Source organism: Megalobrama amblycephala, linkage group LG24, assembly GCF_018812025.1.
Source record: "Megalobrama amblycephala isolate DHTTF-2021 linkage group LG24, ASM1881202v1, whole genome shotgun sequence".
In the NCBI taxonomy this organism is placed as follows: Eukaryota; Metazoa; Chordata; class Actinopteri; order Cypriniformes; family Xenocyprididae; genus Megalobrama; species Megalobrama amblycephala.
The window spans coordinates 15,075,296-15,092,462 of NC_063067.1; the positions used below are offsets into that span (position 1 = coordinate 15,075,296).

At 37.0% G+C, this 17,167-nt stretch overlaps 1 protein-coding gene and 1 long non-coding RNA gene across 3 annotated transcripts; one reads left to right on the forward strand and one right to left on the reverse strand.

Annotated features, from left to right (window-relative positions):
* Positions 1-3: 3 nt before the first annotated feature.
* Positions 4-6,142, reverse strand: LOC125259864. 2 transcript variants are annotated; one of them, XR_007182923.1, is made up of 7 exons: positions 6,020-6,142; positions 5,782-5,835; positions 5,016-5,124; positions 1,215-1,331; positions 461-565; positions 231-368; positions 4-61 (listed from the first exon to the last, which is right to left on the reverse strand). It is a non-coding gene; the product is annotated as an uncharacterized LOC125259864 (long non-coding RNA). The 2 variants fall into 2 exon arrangements; XR_007182922.1 differs by having other exon boundaries at positions 5,937-6,077.
* A 2,587-nt stretch (positions 6,143-8,729) lies between these two features.
* Positions 8,730-15,192, forward strand: nucks1b (nuclear casein kinase and cyclin-dependent kinase substrate 1b). Its single transcript, XM_048177822.1, has 8 exons — positions 8,730-9,103; positions 10,903-10,952; positions 11,206-11,260; positions 11,551-11,579; positions 11,678-11,809; positions 13,199-13,369; positions 13,479-13,619; positions 13,781-15,192. Exons 1-8 carry the CDS (start codon positions 9,087-9,089, stop codon positions 14,092-14,094), a joined length of 909 nt encoding a protein of 302 aa, XP_048033779.1. The 5' UTR covers positions 8,730-9,086; the 3' UTR covers positions 14,095-15,192.
* Positions 15,193-17,167: the final 1,975 nt, after the last annotated feature.

The window sequence follows — 17,167 nt, forward strand, 5'->3', positions numbered from 1 at the left end:
TGTCTTGCCTGTTTTATTTTTCTCTTCAAGTGTTGCAGTGATAGCTGGGGACTTCATTTGTCTAATAAAAAATAAATAAGAACTGATAAACCATCTTTCCATTGCATATTTAATGCAATCACCAAAGCTTATTGTGACAGTCTTGAGGCCACAGCATACAGATTTACGAATACAAACTTCAAATGTCAAAACAATGACAAAGATGGAGTCAAAATTTGTAGATGATTCACCTTGTAGCAATTTTAAAAACTTCTGTGGTGCAAGCAGCTGAAAATGGGGGGTGGGATTCCTGACATGTCAGGTAAAATCCATACCAGCAATGACTGCATTTGTGGATGCAACAGCAGGGATGATGAGTTTAACCACACCTGAAAGAAAAGCATTAACATCTTAATAATAGTCTATAAGAAAGTGCACATGAGGTTTCTCTGATACATCAGTCCAGCTTGTGTGGCTTTACCTTGAGTGAGTCTGTAGGGGAAACCAGTGATATTAATCTCATCTGCTCTCTCTAAAGACTCCTACAACACATGCTTCAGGTTATCACCGTCCCGAGCAACAGCATCTGCAGACACATTAACACTCTTCCTATCACTTCAACATAGAGCCATTCAATGCATCGTCAAACATTTCAGGGTCATACAACTGTCCTGATCTCATAATTATGAATAAATCCTCATTGATAGAATAACATTCTTGAAAAGAAACCTCCCTATTTCTTAGGAAAATATACAGTATATATATATCAGAGGCGTTTCCTCTGAGGAGGCAAGGGAGGCAGTGCCTCCTAAAAAAAATAGGATGAGAAAATAATCCATATTACAAAAATAAAACAACAAAAATATTACAAAATGTGACATTAAAAAGTGTATAAATCACTCGTTTTTCTAAAGTAACACTGTCCAACAGCGGCACACGCAGGTAAAATTACAGCGGGACGTCTCTTGTGCCTTCCCTCTTCCCATTGTCTTTTAACAAACCCCCTAAAGCGTGGAGTGGGTTTAGTGGAGGGGGGGACTGAGAATGAATGGGAGTAATTGAGAATGAAGTCACGTGAGAGGAGGCAATACCTCCATTGCACTATGATTGGTTATAATTGCCAATGATTGGCTCTTGTTTTCATGCGTGTTCCACGTTCGCGAATCAGACAACAAAATGAAGCCGTTAAAGGGATAGTTTACCCAAAAATGAAAATTTGATGTTTATCTGCTCACCCCCAGGGCATCCAAGATGTAGGTGATTTTATTTCTTCAGTAGAACACAAATGATGATTTTTAACTGTAACCGTTCCTGTCTGTCAGTTGTATAATGCATGTCAATGGGAACTCCATCTATAAGAGAAACAATGGCAAGTGTCAAGTTTCAAGTAAAAATTCTTCCCAATAACATATTATTTTAATTCATAAAAAAACTACATATTGTGTAATGCGCAACTAGCAGCCGTGAATTATCCGCCGTTAATACCACGGACCATGATTACTTTCTAACACTGACAAATTAAAGCTGTTATTGATAACCTGGTCTCATGACGAAAACGAGTCGCGAAATACGTACCAGTGAGTACATATCACTGCAGTTTCGATGCGAAATGTCCACTGAGCGGCGCTAAAAGCGTGTTCCTTTTTTTTTTTTTGCCGGAGCAGATAATAGGATGAATGTGGTACGTTTTTATGACGTTGCTTTTTAGACGAATTGCCGCGGTTCTTGATTTGACATTTGCGCTCCGTTTCATTTTAAAATAATGTCCCACAGATGCTACGCCTAAACCTACCCGATGGCGTTAACAAAAGCAAACATGACGTAAGAAGCGTCCACGATCGTATACCGTTTTTCAGCTCGTTTAGATCTCTTTTTTTTTTTTTTTTTGCCCCAGTCAGTTGCCTTTCACAGGATTCGTACCCAGGCAGGGGGGGAATCGACTACTCGTCGTAAGTCCAACTCTGTATCGGCTGAGCTACAGAGCAAGCTTGGTTGCGGCCAAAAAAGCGAAACACATAGAGCCGGAAAATCCAAAGTACGTTCGTTTACAAATCGGGCACTCTGGTAAGAAGCGTTTTGAAGTCGTGACATGATATTGCGCGAGGAGACGTCAAAACGAGTCTTTATGAATCCATAATCCGACCCCGACCGTCATCGAAACCGTGTGTGAAAACCAAGCGGCAACCTCCCCCTTTCTCTCGTGAAGCCAATACAGAAGTAACTTAAACTGCGATTCATCGACTGGCCGCTAGGGACAGGCTCCAAAAGAGAGCATAACCTCATAGAGTCCCATGTTAAATTGGCCAAGTTTATAGCAGAAAAAAACATGTTTACAAGTTGGTTCAAATTGTGGTTTTGGTCTATACTGCTATTTTTGCCCTTCATGACAACTCTGAGGGGGGTGAATTTTTTTTAAAACTTATCCGTTTAAATTATATTAAGCCTTAAAGTTCTGCATAATTAAGGGCGTGGTCACTTGAGTGACAGGTAGATTGCGCTGCTGTCTGTGAGCCGTCATGTTACCTCAGCTGCCGCTGAATTTGGCATCTCAGCCGTATTTGTGCTCGATTATTTTATACAATTATAAAATATGGCTTGCTGCATAATATTCGAGACTGATGTGTGTCTGTGTAGATGTGCATGCATGGGGAAGAGACACAGAACACACGTTGTTGGATCGTGGCATTGGCTGAAAGTTTTGATTGTGAGATTTACTACAGTGACAATGGCGGGAGGATATCAAAATCCGACAGCACTGCTTGGATATTATAACTAAAACTGCTGCACTATTTTGAAAAAAAATATACTTTGGACACAGGCTCATTTGTTTGTTAGATACGATCGTATACAGTTTTACAACATAAACGCTGCTCAGATTGCATCCTTTCTTGAAGAACGATGACAGAGAGCAGATCATTCAGAAGAAATGTGACATGTTTTTTTGTTTTGCAATGGACACTCATATTTTACCCAAGTGCCACGGATTGGATTCATCTCGCGATCTCTATTTCATTATAAAGGTATGAAGTCCCATTTGATTTTCCATGTTGTTATTTGCACAACCAACACTACTGGTGTTGGAGGATCTATATCTTAAAAAACACCGTAGATTGACAGTAAACCTTTAGAACGTTCTGATGATAAAACTTGTCTTCATTCATATTTTAGATCGTATCTAAGATAGATAGATAGCTCCTTTGCTGCTAACATGGTCACGTCGAGCTAGGCGGGCGTGGTTTCAGCAACCAGTCATATCAGCTCAAACCACCTCCCCGCCTCTTTGCCCATTTTCAGTTATCCGGGAGTGACGTGCGGTGACGCGCAGCTAAGATGGCCGCGGCCTCATTTTCGCTTCAAAACTGCTGTTCAGAACTCTATGGGTGACGTCACGGACGCTACGTCCATATTTTTTTACAGTCTATGGTGAAAACGAGCCAAAGCACTCATTGACGTTTTACCGGCCTCTAGCGTTCGTTTCTGTCGGGTACGTCACGGGTACGTCTCTCCCTGGTGCAATATTTGACTGGAAGGGTAAAAATGACAGCTATTTTTGTCAGCTACGACTTGTTAGATCTAGAATTCACTTTAAATCAGAAACGGAGATAAAGTAGTGTAGTATGATTACATTTATTGTTTAAAGGGCCCGTTTTTCGTGGTTTTTTGAAGCTTTGATTGTGTTTATAGTGTGCAATATAACATGTGTTCATGTTTCGCGTGTAAAAAAACAGTATTTTTCACATAATTTACTTATCTGTATACCGCTGTTTCCACTGTCATAAAAACGGGCTGATGACTTCCTTGTTCTATGAAGTCCCTCCTTCAGAAATACGTAACGAGTTCTGATTGTGCCAGCGGTTCCTGTGTTGTGATTCGACAGCAGCTTAGCGAACCTTGCCCGAAAAGGTCACGCCTCTTACCATAACGTGGAGATGCACGCGCTCAGTGTTATTGTAAACATGTCTTTAATTTTACCCTATCAATTTGAGTCGGAATCAGACCCGGTGATTGGACTGCGGGATGAAAATAACAGCGTTTCGACGACATGGCGACAAACACACTCTACAAACGCAACTCTTGTGTATTCCTGTGGGCGGAGGTTAGTCAAAAAACGTTTTAGTGACGTCATTAAAGAAGGAAGTAGAGGGATGTAGTCCAAACTGGCCGTTCGATGTAGGCGACTTCTGTTAAATAAAATATCTCGCTTGGCATTGAACTTTGAGCTTTAAAATGTTACAGATTTTATTTATACTCTAACAACAACATTACACACTAACTAAAGTTTGAAACATGGGATCACGAAGAACGGGACCTTTAAATTTTTTTTTTTATTAGACAGAGAGAGAGCAAGAGAGAGAGAGATGTGTGTGTGTGAGTTACCTGCATCTGTGCAGTGTGCTGTGAGTTTGATTACTTCAAAAACAGTGACATTACAACCTTGTTGCTAAGTAATGTAGCAATTCAGAAGTGAAGGTAATTTATTAATAAAAGTCACGAGGCAGTGTTGACAACACGTTTCTGTGCTCCTGAATATTTCGGTGTGCGCACATTACGTCTATAAATTGAAGCATCAAAATCTTTAATTTTTTTAAATTGTCTGAAATCAAATATCAAATAAATCAAATAAATATTTTGTTTCATTTGCAGAGAAATTAAAGCACTTTGTGTTATAGGATACGGTATAACATTACATCCAAGAATACGCTGGTTTATAATCACAGCTGCCACATCTGCTTTAGGTCGTCCAACGTCTTTGGACATTTAAAAATTAAGCATAATTAAAATAAAATAATGTGGCTACCAACAAACTCAGATATCTGTTTCAAAATGCACAGTCGTACCTAAAGAGAAACGGTCTATTGAGGTTGGAGACATCATTGATGTCTATATCCACAACATGGCCAAGATTTTGCATGTTTTTAACAGAAACTGGAGTGTCTTATAAAACGAGGGGAAAAAAACACCCAAATATTACAAACTACTACTAAAAAATAAAGAATATAAAGTATTTAAAAAATAAGCAGAACTGTTTTTCTCACCTCCTCACTAGGCTCAAATTCTGGGTGTGTGAAAGGGCCAGATTTCTCCAGAAGCTTCTGACTCCAGCAGCCATCCCAGTCACCAATGCTGCAACCTCCAACTGTCATACTAGAAAAACAAAAAACATTTTAAGTACATGTGGTGAATATATTGCAAAACAAAACTGTTACCTACACAAAATAATCTAAATTGAGGAGGGAGTATATGAAGGACAAACTATGGCTGATTTCTGAATTGCATGATTGATGAAAGTTACCTGAAAAACTATGAAACTTATTTTTGGCACTGAAATAGTGAATTCACAAAAAATTAACCCACATTATTATAATTGTGATGTGGAATTGCCAATACAATATTCTTCCAATTCAAGGCTGCATGAAACTGAAGTTGCAATAGTCTTTTCTTCTGAGTGAAACAGCTTCTTGAATAATTATAGGACAGGATTTGATAATGTCCATGACATCCTAAATGACATGCTCAGGTGTCATTTAGGTTGTCATGAGTTTTGTCTGAACACAGACAGTGTTGCACTTAATGAAAACCAACGGACTTAATTATATTGCACGCCATACAATAATGTACAATTCATTACTTTGACTGTTTTATCAAACCTAGCAGCATAACACTCCCAAATTATCTTCACTACTAATGTCTTGCCTTTCACAAAATAAAATCCACTTAGTCATTAGATACTAGTTACTTTCTTCGCTTTGTTTATTAGTCAGTTACAGGATGAATTTCGACAGTGCTGAGAAATCCTCAAACCTGCAGCCAGCTAACTTCTCAGTCAGCGCCGCTATTCTCCTTCTTTTCTTCTGCCTAAAAAGAGGGAATACGAGAATGTTCAAACAAGCTTGCATACGACCAAATATCCGTGTAATAATGTCGTAATAAACCCATCTGTGCTCAGCAGCACTTACGGCTCTTCTTCTTCCGCCATACTTTCTGCGTTTCTACCCAGCCTGCTTTGCGGCGGTGCATTTGTCAGAGTTAAAATGCTCACCTTTTTAACTATCGCCACTTGGAGACCCGTAACACACTTTAAGCGCCGTTTAACTTGACAGATTTATTTTTCCCCTTTGCGAATGTGCTGGAGGGAGGCTGAAAAATAGTGGTTCATACTGACATTAATGTACTACTGGCCATCTGAAGAAGACAACAGGTAAAAGTAAGAATATAAACCATACATCACAACTGAATACTGCCAGTGTCAGCCTTATCAACTGCCACTTTTAAGACCTATTTAAAAACTTATTTTTATTCTTTAGTTTTTGAGTGTCCTTGCTGTAGGCTAAAGCACTTTGGGTCAACTTCTGTTGTTTGTAAAGGTGCTACATAAATAAATACATTTGCTTGTTGGCTTGCTCACATATTTTTTGTACATATAGAATATATATGAGATTTGACCGCACACTCACTTGCAAAAAGTTTTTATAAAACTTTTTAAAACTTTTTGCAAGTGAGTGCGAGTCAAATTTCATGTATATTTATCTCTCTTGACCTGCACCTCAGACAGAGTGCGTTTGTTTATGTCTTTTTTGATTATTTGTACATATAGAATATACATGAGATTTGACTGCACACTCACTTGCAAAAAGTTATAAAACTTAATAAAACTTTTTTTTAAAAACTTTTTGCAAATGAGTGTGCAGTCAGATCTCATGTATATATTTAGATTTATCTCTCTTGACCTGCACCTCAAACGAAGTGCGTTTGTTGTCTTTTTTAATTATTTGTACATATAGACCATGAAGATCACAATCACTTTTTTACTGTGCCTTTATTATTTTACATTTTATTTTATTCATATATCTAGATTTTCCCAGATTTTCAATCTTAAAAATCTAAACATCCATCATAAAATTATTAATAAGGCTACTTTTAACCATTAAAACTGTATGACCATATGACAAATTTGTACAATGTGTGCAAAATAATTGCTAAATAGACATTTTGTTTTAATCTTTCAGGTGTGCCATTGTTGATACCAACACACTGAAATACAGTACAGTACGTGATCCGAGTCATCTGCAGAGCACATTTTATTCTCAGAATTTCTGATATTTCAGTATTTTTTATTTTTGTTTAAGCAAGCCATCAAAAAAGACCACAAGAAAAAAAATGTACTCCTAAGGAAAATGTTATATCCAGATAATAATCTTATGATTATTGTATTGTGTGAGTTAGATGAAAGATTGTTTGATTTTAATTTGAAGTTTAATTGTCTGACGGTAGATTAATCTTTAAAGGCTGCAATCCCAAAAACATGAACTCAAAATAACACAATAAGACACTATCTTAGATATGCTTCTGTTTATCTGAGAAAATATGATAATGCTTATTTTAGACAGTCTTCCTTTTTATATACTCTTTTTCAAATCAACATAATTATTCCACACAGAATATCAAAGCTAACTGATAACCACTCTCAGAAAAAAGGTACAAAAAAGCTGTCACTGGGGCAGTAACCTTTCAAAAAGTTCATTATTATACCTTATTTAGACCATAGTACTTAAGGGTACATATATTAATACCTACAATGTAGCCTACATATTAGTTCCTACCTTTTGAAAGGGTGCCACCCTAGTTTTTCCATTTTTTTTTTTTAATTTTGGCAAGCAATCAACTCAAAGACATTCATATGTTTAGAAATTATAGCAAATTCACTGAAACTTAAAATAAATTCAACATCCTTAAGAACTTTATTATATTTTATTTATATTCATATAGTACACAATTTATCTTTAAAAAAAGATTTTTCATTTTAATTCTCTGCTAAATGTCCATGTAACTCAATGCTTAAAGGGATAGTTCACCCAAACATAAAAATTCTGTCATCATTTACTCACCCTCAAGTAGTTCCAAACCTGTATGAATTTCTTTGTTCTGCTGAACACAAAGAAAGATATTTGGAACAATGTCAGTAGCCAAACAGGTCTCGCCCCCCATTTCCTTTCATAGTATTTATTTCCCACTATGGTAGTAAATGGGGGGCGAGATCTGTTTGTTTACTGACATTCTTCCAAATATCTTCCTTTGTGTTCAGCAGAATAAAGAAATTCATACAGGTTTGGAACTACTTGAGGGTGAGTAAATGATGACAAAATTTTTATGTTTAGGTGAACTATCCCTTTAACACCGTTAACATTTTCAGCAATAATAACTGGTTCAATTTATGAATCTACTGATGAGGACAAGCAGTTTCACAGTGTGTTGGTTAAGACTGGCCATGGCCTATAAAGCGCTTTCTATCAGAGTATGCTTTTTGAACCCTGACCCCTCTTAAAAGCACTTATTGCGCTTAATCAGCACTGTCCTAATAAACATGAAAACCTGGAAGAAAAAACAGATTATGCCTTGTTAACATCACCGTTTGTGTGTTTTAGGTAGGCCTAACACTGAATAATGAGAAGAAAGCCAGTGCTTTTGAAATAAAACAGCATTACACACCTGTTGCCTCCAACATTTGCGCCATCAGCCATCTCTGTTTAACCTCTTTAATCAGAGTAAATATGTCTTTATTTACTCAGACGATGTTGGAAACAGCCCTAAATCTTTAGTATGTTTATTACATTGATTAAATGAGTCTAGCTTCGTTATCTCATGGTAATAACTGACTAAACTGGATTTGGAAATAGTTCAAATAAAATAATCTAATCAACTGATTAACCGTCTTTCTGTGTGAAAGAGTGGGTAGTAAAGGACTGTTGCTGCGTGTGGTCATCCAATCCTGGTTTGCGGGCATCTTGCGTTCTTCAGACTCCCATCCCACTTTTACTCATAAAAGATTCCTGGCTGGCAGGCCAGGCAGTGGCTAATTAGTTAGCTACTATTCGACAGCAGGCTTAACCAGGTCAATCCGGCCTGTGGATCAACTTCAACATTTCTCCATTTTCTACTCTCACAGACCAACGCGGCGCGAGAGCAGATGCTCTAGATCGCACACATTTGCGCGTCTTTAGTGCAGTTTGCATTGCATCTAGGTAGTTTCGCACACTGCAAGCCAGCACCTGGGTTTACAAATAAAACTGTAGTTTGGAAAAGCAAAAGTCTCTCAATCTGTCTGCAGAATGGCGAGACCTTCAAGGTAAGTGCGTTTTGTTTCTCTGTAGCTTTACAGTAATCACAGGTTCGCACATGATGTGATCTGTATGTGGGTCTCTCCATGTTTGCTAAATGCTAACTGGCTAACCAGCATTTTCTGCGCGTGTTTACATAGCTTCCCAAAACAGCACAAATCAAGCGTAAACACGTAGATTTTGATCTCTTTATACGTTTACGGATATTTTTTTCATTTAAAACATGGCAATATCGGTCTCTACATCCCCAGACGTACCTATGCTAACCGCAAGCGGCCAGCTTCAAATAAAAAAGCGGGATAGTAGTTCTCGCTGGTGGGTAATTAATGTTGTTCAAAACCAGCCAGCTAGGCACTATCACAAAACAAGGTGGAAATCGCTTTTTGGTTATTTCGTAATTTTAACGAAAATGTGGTACGCTGATAGCACACTGCGGTGGAAGTTTCCCGTATTTTCCACAGTTAGCCCCGTGAGCATTAGTGTTAGTTTAGCGGCGGCGTGTGTTTGAGCAGCAGCGCAGCGTGAAACTCCTCCAGCGCAATGCGCGCCATTATTTCACACACACGACTTGAGCCATTTCTCCTGCAAACTTGTGTTTGTAATTAATGCACCTTGGATTTGACTTTGGTTTCAGTCATTTAAGCCCCATAAGTGGGCAATAAACATATTTTTATGGTAAATATATATTTAAATGTGCCTTTGTTGTTTTTCGTAGCGCTGATATGAACCCATAAGCTCAAGCCAAGTGACGTTAACAGTTGCAACATGTTGTTTATCATTTGTCAAACAGTAAACCGGATTATTAATATGCAAACTCTCTCGGAGCAGGGTTTCGTCGGGATAATTTATGGACTGAGCAGGTCCTGAATATTGTCTGACCTGCAGGGCCTGTAGTTCAATGCCCCTATCTGAACACAGTCCCTCCCCACACTGCTGCTGTTGGCATGGCAATTAACCTACTCCAACATGGCACCCCTGTCTCCTCTGCCCCTTCACCACTGCTTTAAATAAGAGGAGTGACAGCACTGTTGCCATATGGAGAATGAATACAAAAATCTGCAACCATTTAGAATATGATTTTATTTATTTTTAGATTCATATGATTTAGTTTTTGTTAGCCTGAAGAGAAGTTCTGCTGCATTCAGGTCAGTTTATTATTATTTATATATAGTTTCCAACAGGTGGGGTGGTGCTGCCAGTTTTCATTTGAGCTAAGACTAATTAAAAATATATATATGCATTAAACAAAAAATGCAAAACTAAGTGAACTTCAACCAAAAGCAAAAGTTCTGATAGATGTTCTTTTGTTCCTCCCACATTAAAAAGTAAACAATCTACATCATTGATTATTTTATGGTTATTGATGTTGCAATGTAAGTTCATTAATATGGTGTATTATATTTCTTCCCTATTGTGATACATATCCGAGTGAAATGGCTGCTTGAACATGAAAAAAGTAGGATGGGACTTGATTTTTGTCTGTCTGAAATTGATTTGATGGTTTGCTATTGCTGTGATGTCATGTGAGTGACATGTTTGTCCCGCCCTCAAGCCAGTAAACACATCATCAGAGAACAGAAGAGATGTCCTTGCGAGAGGGAGCAGAAGTTATTTCGATTAAAGATTATGAGGGCACATGAATAAAAAAAAACATTTTTAATTTATAAATAGTTAAATATTATATACAAATAAGAATGCTCAATTTTGATTTCATGGTGACTAATAATAAATGATTTATAAGCAAATTGCATTCATGTTTGTTCTCTTGTGGGTCATTTATTTTTGCTTTCATGTTCTTTGTGCGCAGGAATAAAAGGGTTGTCGACTATGCACAATTCCAAGAGTCTGATGACGCAGGTAAGTTCCTCTAATGCAAATATCCTGTTGCACACTTCACCATTGTGTCTCATTTAACAGGGTTAAATGTGTTTTCTTCCAGGCTTAGAAAAGTCATGGAAATTATTACAAAGTTTAAAAAAAAACATAATAATTGAAAAAGATCTCTAATGTTAAATAATGTCACCGTGCTGCATTAATACTTTAGAAGATGTAGCAGTGTTGTATGTGCTGTGAAGTCATGCTCTTTTATAACCTGAATGACTTTATACAGATGAGGAATTTGGAAAAGAATCGGAACGACCTGAGAAAACTTCTGTTAAACGCAGGTCAGTCTCTTTGATTAGTTATAATATTTTAAAGTAGTAAATATGTTGTATCTAAGATAGTAATGAAAGCAAAAATAATAAATTGCAGTTGTAAAAGTGTGATATTTCAGTTTAAGCACCACTGTCAAGTTTGCATGCATTTATTTTAGCTTCCTCCATTTGGAACATTATTTATGAGCTGCATGCATATTCATTACACTATTAGTTATGTTTGAATTCATAGGGGCTATATTTTGTCTGAATTATCTTGTATATCACTTAAAATAAATGTTTTATCTCTTCCTATGAAGTGATGATTCTCGAGTCAAGGACCACAAGAGTAAGTCAAAGTTTATTTTAACGTATTTTTTTTACTATATATTTTTTATTTAGTTACTGAATATTCTAACAAAATGCTTTTCCATCCCCATATTCCAGAGGATTTAAGTGATGATGACAACGACTATGGGGAGGATGAGGAAGAGGAGGATGATGGTGGTGACAGTGATTTTGATGCTAAAGAGGCCAGCAGGGGGAGACAGGCAACAGCTAAACGGAAAAGGGCTGCAGGTATTACCAGTATAAACAGTGCAATTGCTTCATTCATTACATACAGTCATTCACCTTTGACAACTACTTTCTGTGCACATTTGACACTTTACCTTTTAAATGTTCTTATTTTAGCTTCTTTATTAAAAATGTAAATGCACAATATGTATAAAAACAATGACATGTTCTTCAAGTGACAGTTAAGTAAATATTGCCTCAATTAATTATTCAGTAAAAATTTGGACATCCAAAATCGTGGGAAATATAAATTCAGTCAAGTGTGGTCAAACATTTTACTGGTAGTGTATACTGTTAAAGGTTTAGTTCACACAAAAATGAAATTATGTCATCAAATACTCATTCAATTAATTAATCAATTACAATGTCACCATTTTTGAGTGCTTCATGGTACGTTCACTGATCGATGTTTATATGTGAATAAAAGCCTAAATTAAATCTTTTCAAGCGACCGTGTCTCTTCAGAAGACTTGCATTAAACCGCTTGATTCAAATGGATTTATTTTAAAATCTCTATGAATGTTTTGAAGCGTCAGAGTTTTGGGTGAACTCGACCCTTTCAGTGTAGGGACAGAAATCTCTTAGATTTCATTAGAAATATCTTCATTTGTGTTCTGAAGTTGAATTAAAGTCATATGGGTTTGGAACGACATGAGGGTGAGTAATTAATGATTAATGACTAATGATTATTACTTTAAGTACAAACATCCCAGCTCACAAACTTTAATCTGTCAGTAGTAGGGCTGCAACGATTAATCGCGATTAATCGTTTGCAAAATAAAAGTCTGTGTTTACGTAATATATATGTGTGTGTTCTGTGTATAATAATTATGTATATATAAATACACACACATACAGATATAAAGTTTAGAAATATATGCATGTATTATAAATATATATATTTTATATTACATATAAACATAAATATTTTATATATAAATATAACACTTTTCTTAAATATATACATGAATGTGTGTGTATTTATATATACATAATTATTATACACAGAACACACACATATATATTACGTAAACACAGACTTTTATTTTATTAATCGCGATTAATCGTTGCAGTAGCCATATAGGCAGTGATTAATATTTTATATTTATTAAACCGTATATAACACGTCTATAAAAGTGTTTCAGTTTCATGCACTTGTTTGTTTGCTTTTATGCTATTAAAATGCAATTTTATTCTTTTGTTCCTTTTTACAATGTCAGTCTGTTCTCATCTGCTAATTAACTTGCTCTTATTCACTTAAGCAAAAGCGCAGTTAATTTTTTCATGCCTGTGTTGTGATTTAATATTTATGCATTTTGCATATTAATGCATAATTTTAACAAACCTTCAGCTTGTGTTAATTAACCACGTATCTGCTCTTTTGACACACAGATGACAGTGACGATGATGGAAAAGTTGTGAGGAAGAAGGGCCGGCAGGTGCGTCAGGCTGCCACTAAAGCTGCGTCCAAACAGAGGGAGATTCTTCTTGGGGACGGAGGAAGTGAGGATGAGGAGGGAGAGGAAGAGGAGGAGGAAGATGACAGTGACGTTTACACTGGCGGTACAAACAGTATTATGTCAGAGTCAAACTATTTCAAGAACATTGACATTCGCACGTTAGCTAACCGCGAGATACTTGATATTTTATACTTTCCCTCATCTGCTCATAGAGGACTCGGGCAGCGATGAAGACTTCATGGTTGAGGATGACGACGATGACAGTGATTATGGCCGACCCAAACGGAAGAACTCGAAAGTGAGCAGGAGAAGCAAAGACAAGAAATCCCCTAAACCCAAGATAAGGGCTACAGGTAAAGCCACCCATAATCCTACTATCAGATTGTGTCTGCAAAAAAAGGTCTACAGTAATGCCTTGGTAATTAATCACTTCCTGCTTTAATTAATTACAAACTTCCTCTAGTTACCTTTAACTGTCACAGTTACAGTAATTAAGTCAATTATCTTCTCCCAGCGACCCGAGGGCCCAAAAAGAGGAGAGGAAAACGTCAGACGAAGGTTAAGAGAGTTGTGAAAAAGGCCTCGCCTAAAGCCGAAGATGAAGATATCGAGAGCAACAAGGAGGAAGAGGAAGAGGCGCAAGAGGAAGACAGGAAAGAGTCGCCCGCCCCCAAGAAGACACAGGATGACGAAAGCGGCGCCGAAGGGGAGGAAAACAATGACAACGGAGAAAAGGAGGAGGAGGAAGAGGAGGAGAAGGAAAATGAGAATGATAAAGAGGAAAAGGACGATGTTTCTGAGGAGGAAGCTCCATCAGGCGAAGACTGAGCTCTTTCGCCTGCTGGTGAACATGTCTGTTATCTGTTTTTCTTAACGAGGAGCAGTAGAATTTATTTCCCACAATACTCAAAGAGTGTTTTGGATGTTTGTTATGTCTCTCGGCTTGTAAATACCATATCTCCGAACAAAATCTGTAAAGTATCATCAGACCTATTCTAAAACTGTACGGTTTGGCCTTATCCTGATCGATGTTTCAATTATAGCTTTGCAACCTTTTTGCTGAAACCGTTTTGTTATAGTTGACCTTCAACGTACAACAAAGGACGAAAATTACTTGTCCAAAAAATACAGATCATACCGTAGGCTCTGTACTTCACTTTACGGGCACCTTAAAATTTTTCAAAACGCATTTGAAGAAACGTAACTGCTCATTTACTCCCAAACAAACTAATTTTTGTGACTTTTAATGTACATGATCTCATCCCAGCTGCATTTGCCGTTGAAAACACAGGCTTATAATGAACATATACGCTTGTCGTCATGAACTGCACTGGATTGTTGTGGCTGCAGTTCAGTCACGTGATTTCCTTGCTACGTCAACTGTACGTTACATAGCTCTAGTACGCTACTTTCTCCCACTTTCCGTGCAGTTATTTCTTGATTCAGTCTCTAGTAAATCAGCTTTTTCCTGTCTGAGCATTTGAACTAAGATGACTTTTTCTATGGTTGTACTGAACCTCTTTCATGGTTGGCATGCTTTCATGTACGTGGTGCGAAGTACGTCGGTGGGTGGAGTCTCGGGCTCAGAATGAGTGATGTCAGAAGTGAGCTAGTGAAAACCTTATTATTGACCTCTGTGATGCTTCATGTGTGCATTTTTTAAGAATATTTTGATGCTTATAGATGCCTTTTTAAATGCAGTCCGTTGAGCCATTAGAATGGTAAAAACGAGCTGAATTCAGTGCACACCATCCATAGCTTTCTCAGCTTCATATGACTATTTTTATTGCGTGTATCTCCATCCTAATCTGTAGCCTTTCAGTCTATATCATAATTTATCCAAAATAAATGTTTGTTTTAATTACGCTATTCTGATTTTTGTAAAATTTGTTTTACAAGGAAAAATAAAATGTATCTTTAAAGAAATCAAGTAGTCGGTGACCTGTTTTTTACAACGTTATCTTGTTGTTTTCTTAGACTATAATGGAAATGACATCATATTTAATTAGCCCCTTTCAGATTAAAGACTCACATCAAGATATGTTCCTCAAGTGCTGGATGATGAATGTAGCTGAATCACAGTTCCCACCTGATTTTATATGGAGTGAAGATTGCTCTCTCGCTGTGTTTTATGTTGGTACGTCTCCTTCATGCTGTCCTTTATAACGAAGACTGTAGCTGCTTCCCGGAATGGCGGAATATCGTTAAGATCACACATGCAATCAAAGCAATAGCTTGAGAGAAATACTATTCTGTCATGTGAATAAGATCCAGAGATCTTTCTGGAAGAGTTCAGCTGAGCAAGAAGACTGAAAGATGTGTTATTTTAATGATAAAAGTGTGGTAATGACCTCTAGCATTCTTAGAGAATTTCTCAGCAATTCAATGTCATCTCAAGCAAAATACTGGTATACGGTACGGTCACATTTACCATGTTGAACAACAGAAAACTGCTTGGTTTGAAAGAGAGTTATGTGTGAGCTGTGCTTTATACAAATGGACCTTGTTTACCCTTTTAAAGTGTGATTATATTTACCATTCGACGAATTTTCATGGGCAAAATCCAGTCATTTAAAGAGGAAACAAGCAAATGGGAATTTTGCGTGAGTCTGCAAGATTTCTCCACGGGTTCAAATTGGTCATGCGGATTCGCCGCATTGAAATCTGCTTGGATTGAAATTAAAGGTGCCCTAGAACTTCTTTTTAAAAGATGTAATATAAGTCTAAGGTGTCCCCTGAATGTGTCTGTGAAGTTTCAGCTCAAAATACCCCATAAATTTTTTTTAATTCATTTTTTTTAACTGCCTATTTTGGGGCATCATTAACTATGCACCGATATATAGGTTGCGGCCCCTTTAAATCTCGTGCTCGCGCTTGCCTTGAACAGCATAAACACAGTTTACACAGCTAATATAACCCTCAAAATGGATCTTTACAAGATGTTCGTCATGCATGCTGCATGCATACATCGGATCATGTAAGTATAGTATTTATTTGGATGTATTACATTTGATTCTGAATGAGTTTGAGGCTATGCTGCGTGGCTAAAGCTAACATTACACACTGTTGGAGAGATTTATAAAGAATGAAGTAGTGTTTATGCATTATACAGACTGCAAGTGTTTAAAAATGAAAATAGCGACGGCTCTCTTGTCTCCGTGAATACAGTAATAAACTATGGTAACTTTAACCACATTTAACAGTACATTAGCAACATGCTAACGAAACATTTAGAAAGACAATTTACAAATATCACTAAAAATATCATGTTATCATGGATCATGTCAGTTATTATTGCTCCATCTGCCATTTTTCGCTATTGTCCTTGCTTGCTTACCTAGTCTGATGATTCAGCTGTGCACATCCAGGCGTTCTGCCCTTGAACATGGGCTGGCATATGCAAATATTGGGGTCATACATATTAATGATCCCGACTGTTACGTAACAGTCGGTGTTATGTTGAGATTCGCCTGTTCTTCGGAGGTCTTTTAAACAAATGAGATTTATATAAGAAAGAGGAAACAATGGAGTTTGAAACTCTGTGCATGTCTTTTCCATGTACTGAACTCTTGTTATTCAACTATGCCAATATAAATTCAATATTTAATTCTAGGGCACCTTTAACTTGTGTGAGCTGTGCTTCATTGCACTATTGACAGTGGAAAAATGACATTTTCACCCCTGAATTTTTGCCAGTCTTTGAAATGTAACTTATATGATCGCACCTTAATAATGACAACCATTTTAGGATAGTTCACCCAAAAGTGAAAATTCAGTCATCATTTACTCATGTCGTTCCAAAACTGTACTCTTCTAAGGAACATGAAAGGTATTTTAAAGAATATTTTAACGGCAACAAAATAAAAACATTGTTAATCTTCTGCTTGGTTATGAAGAATAA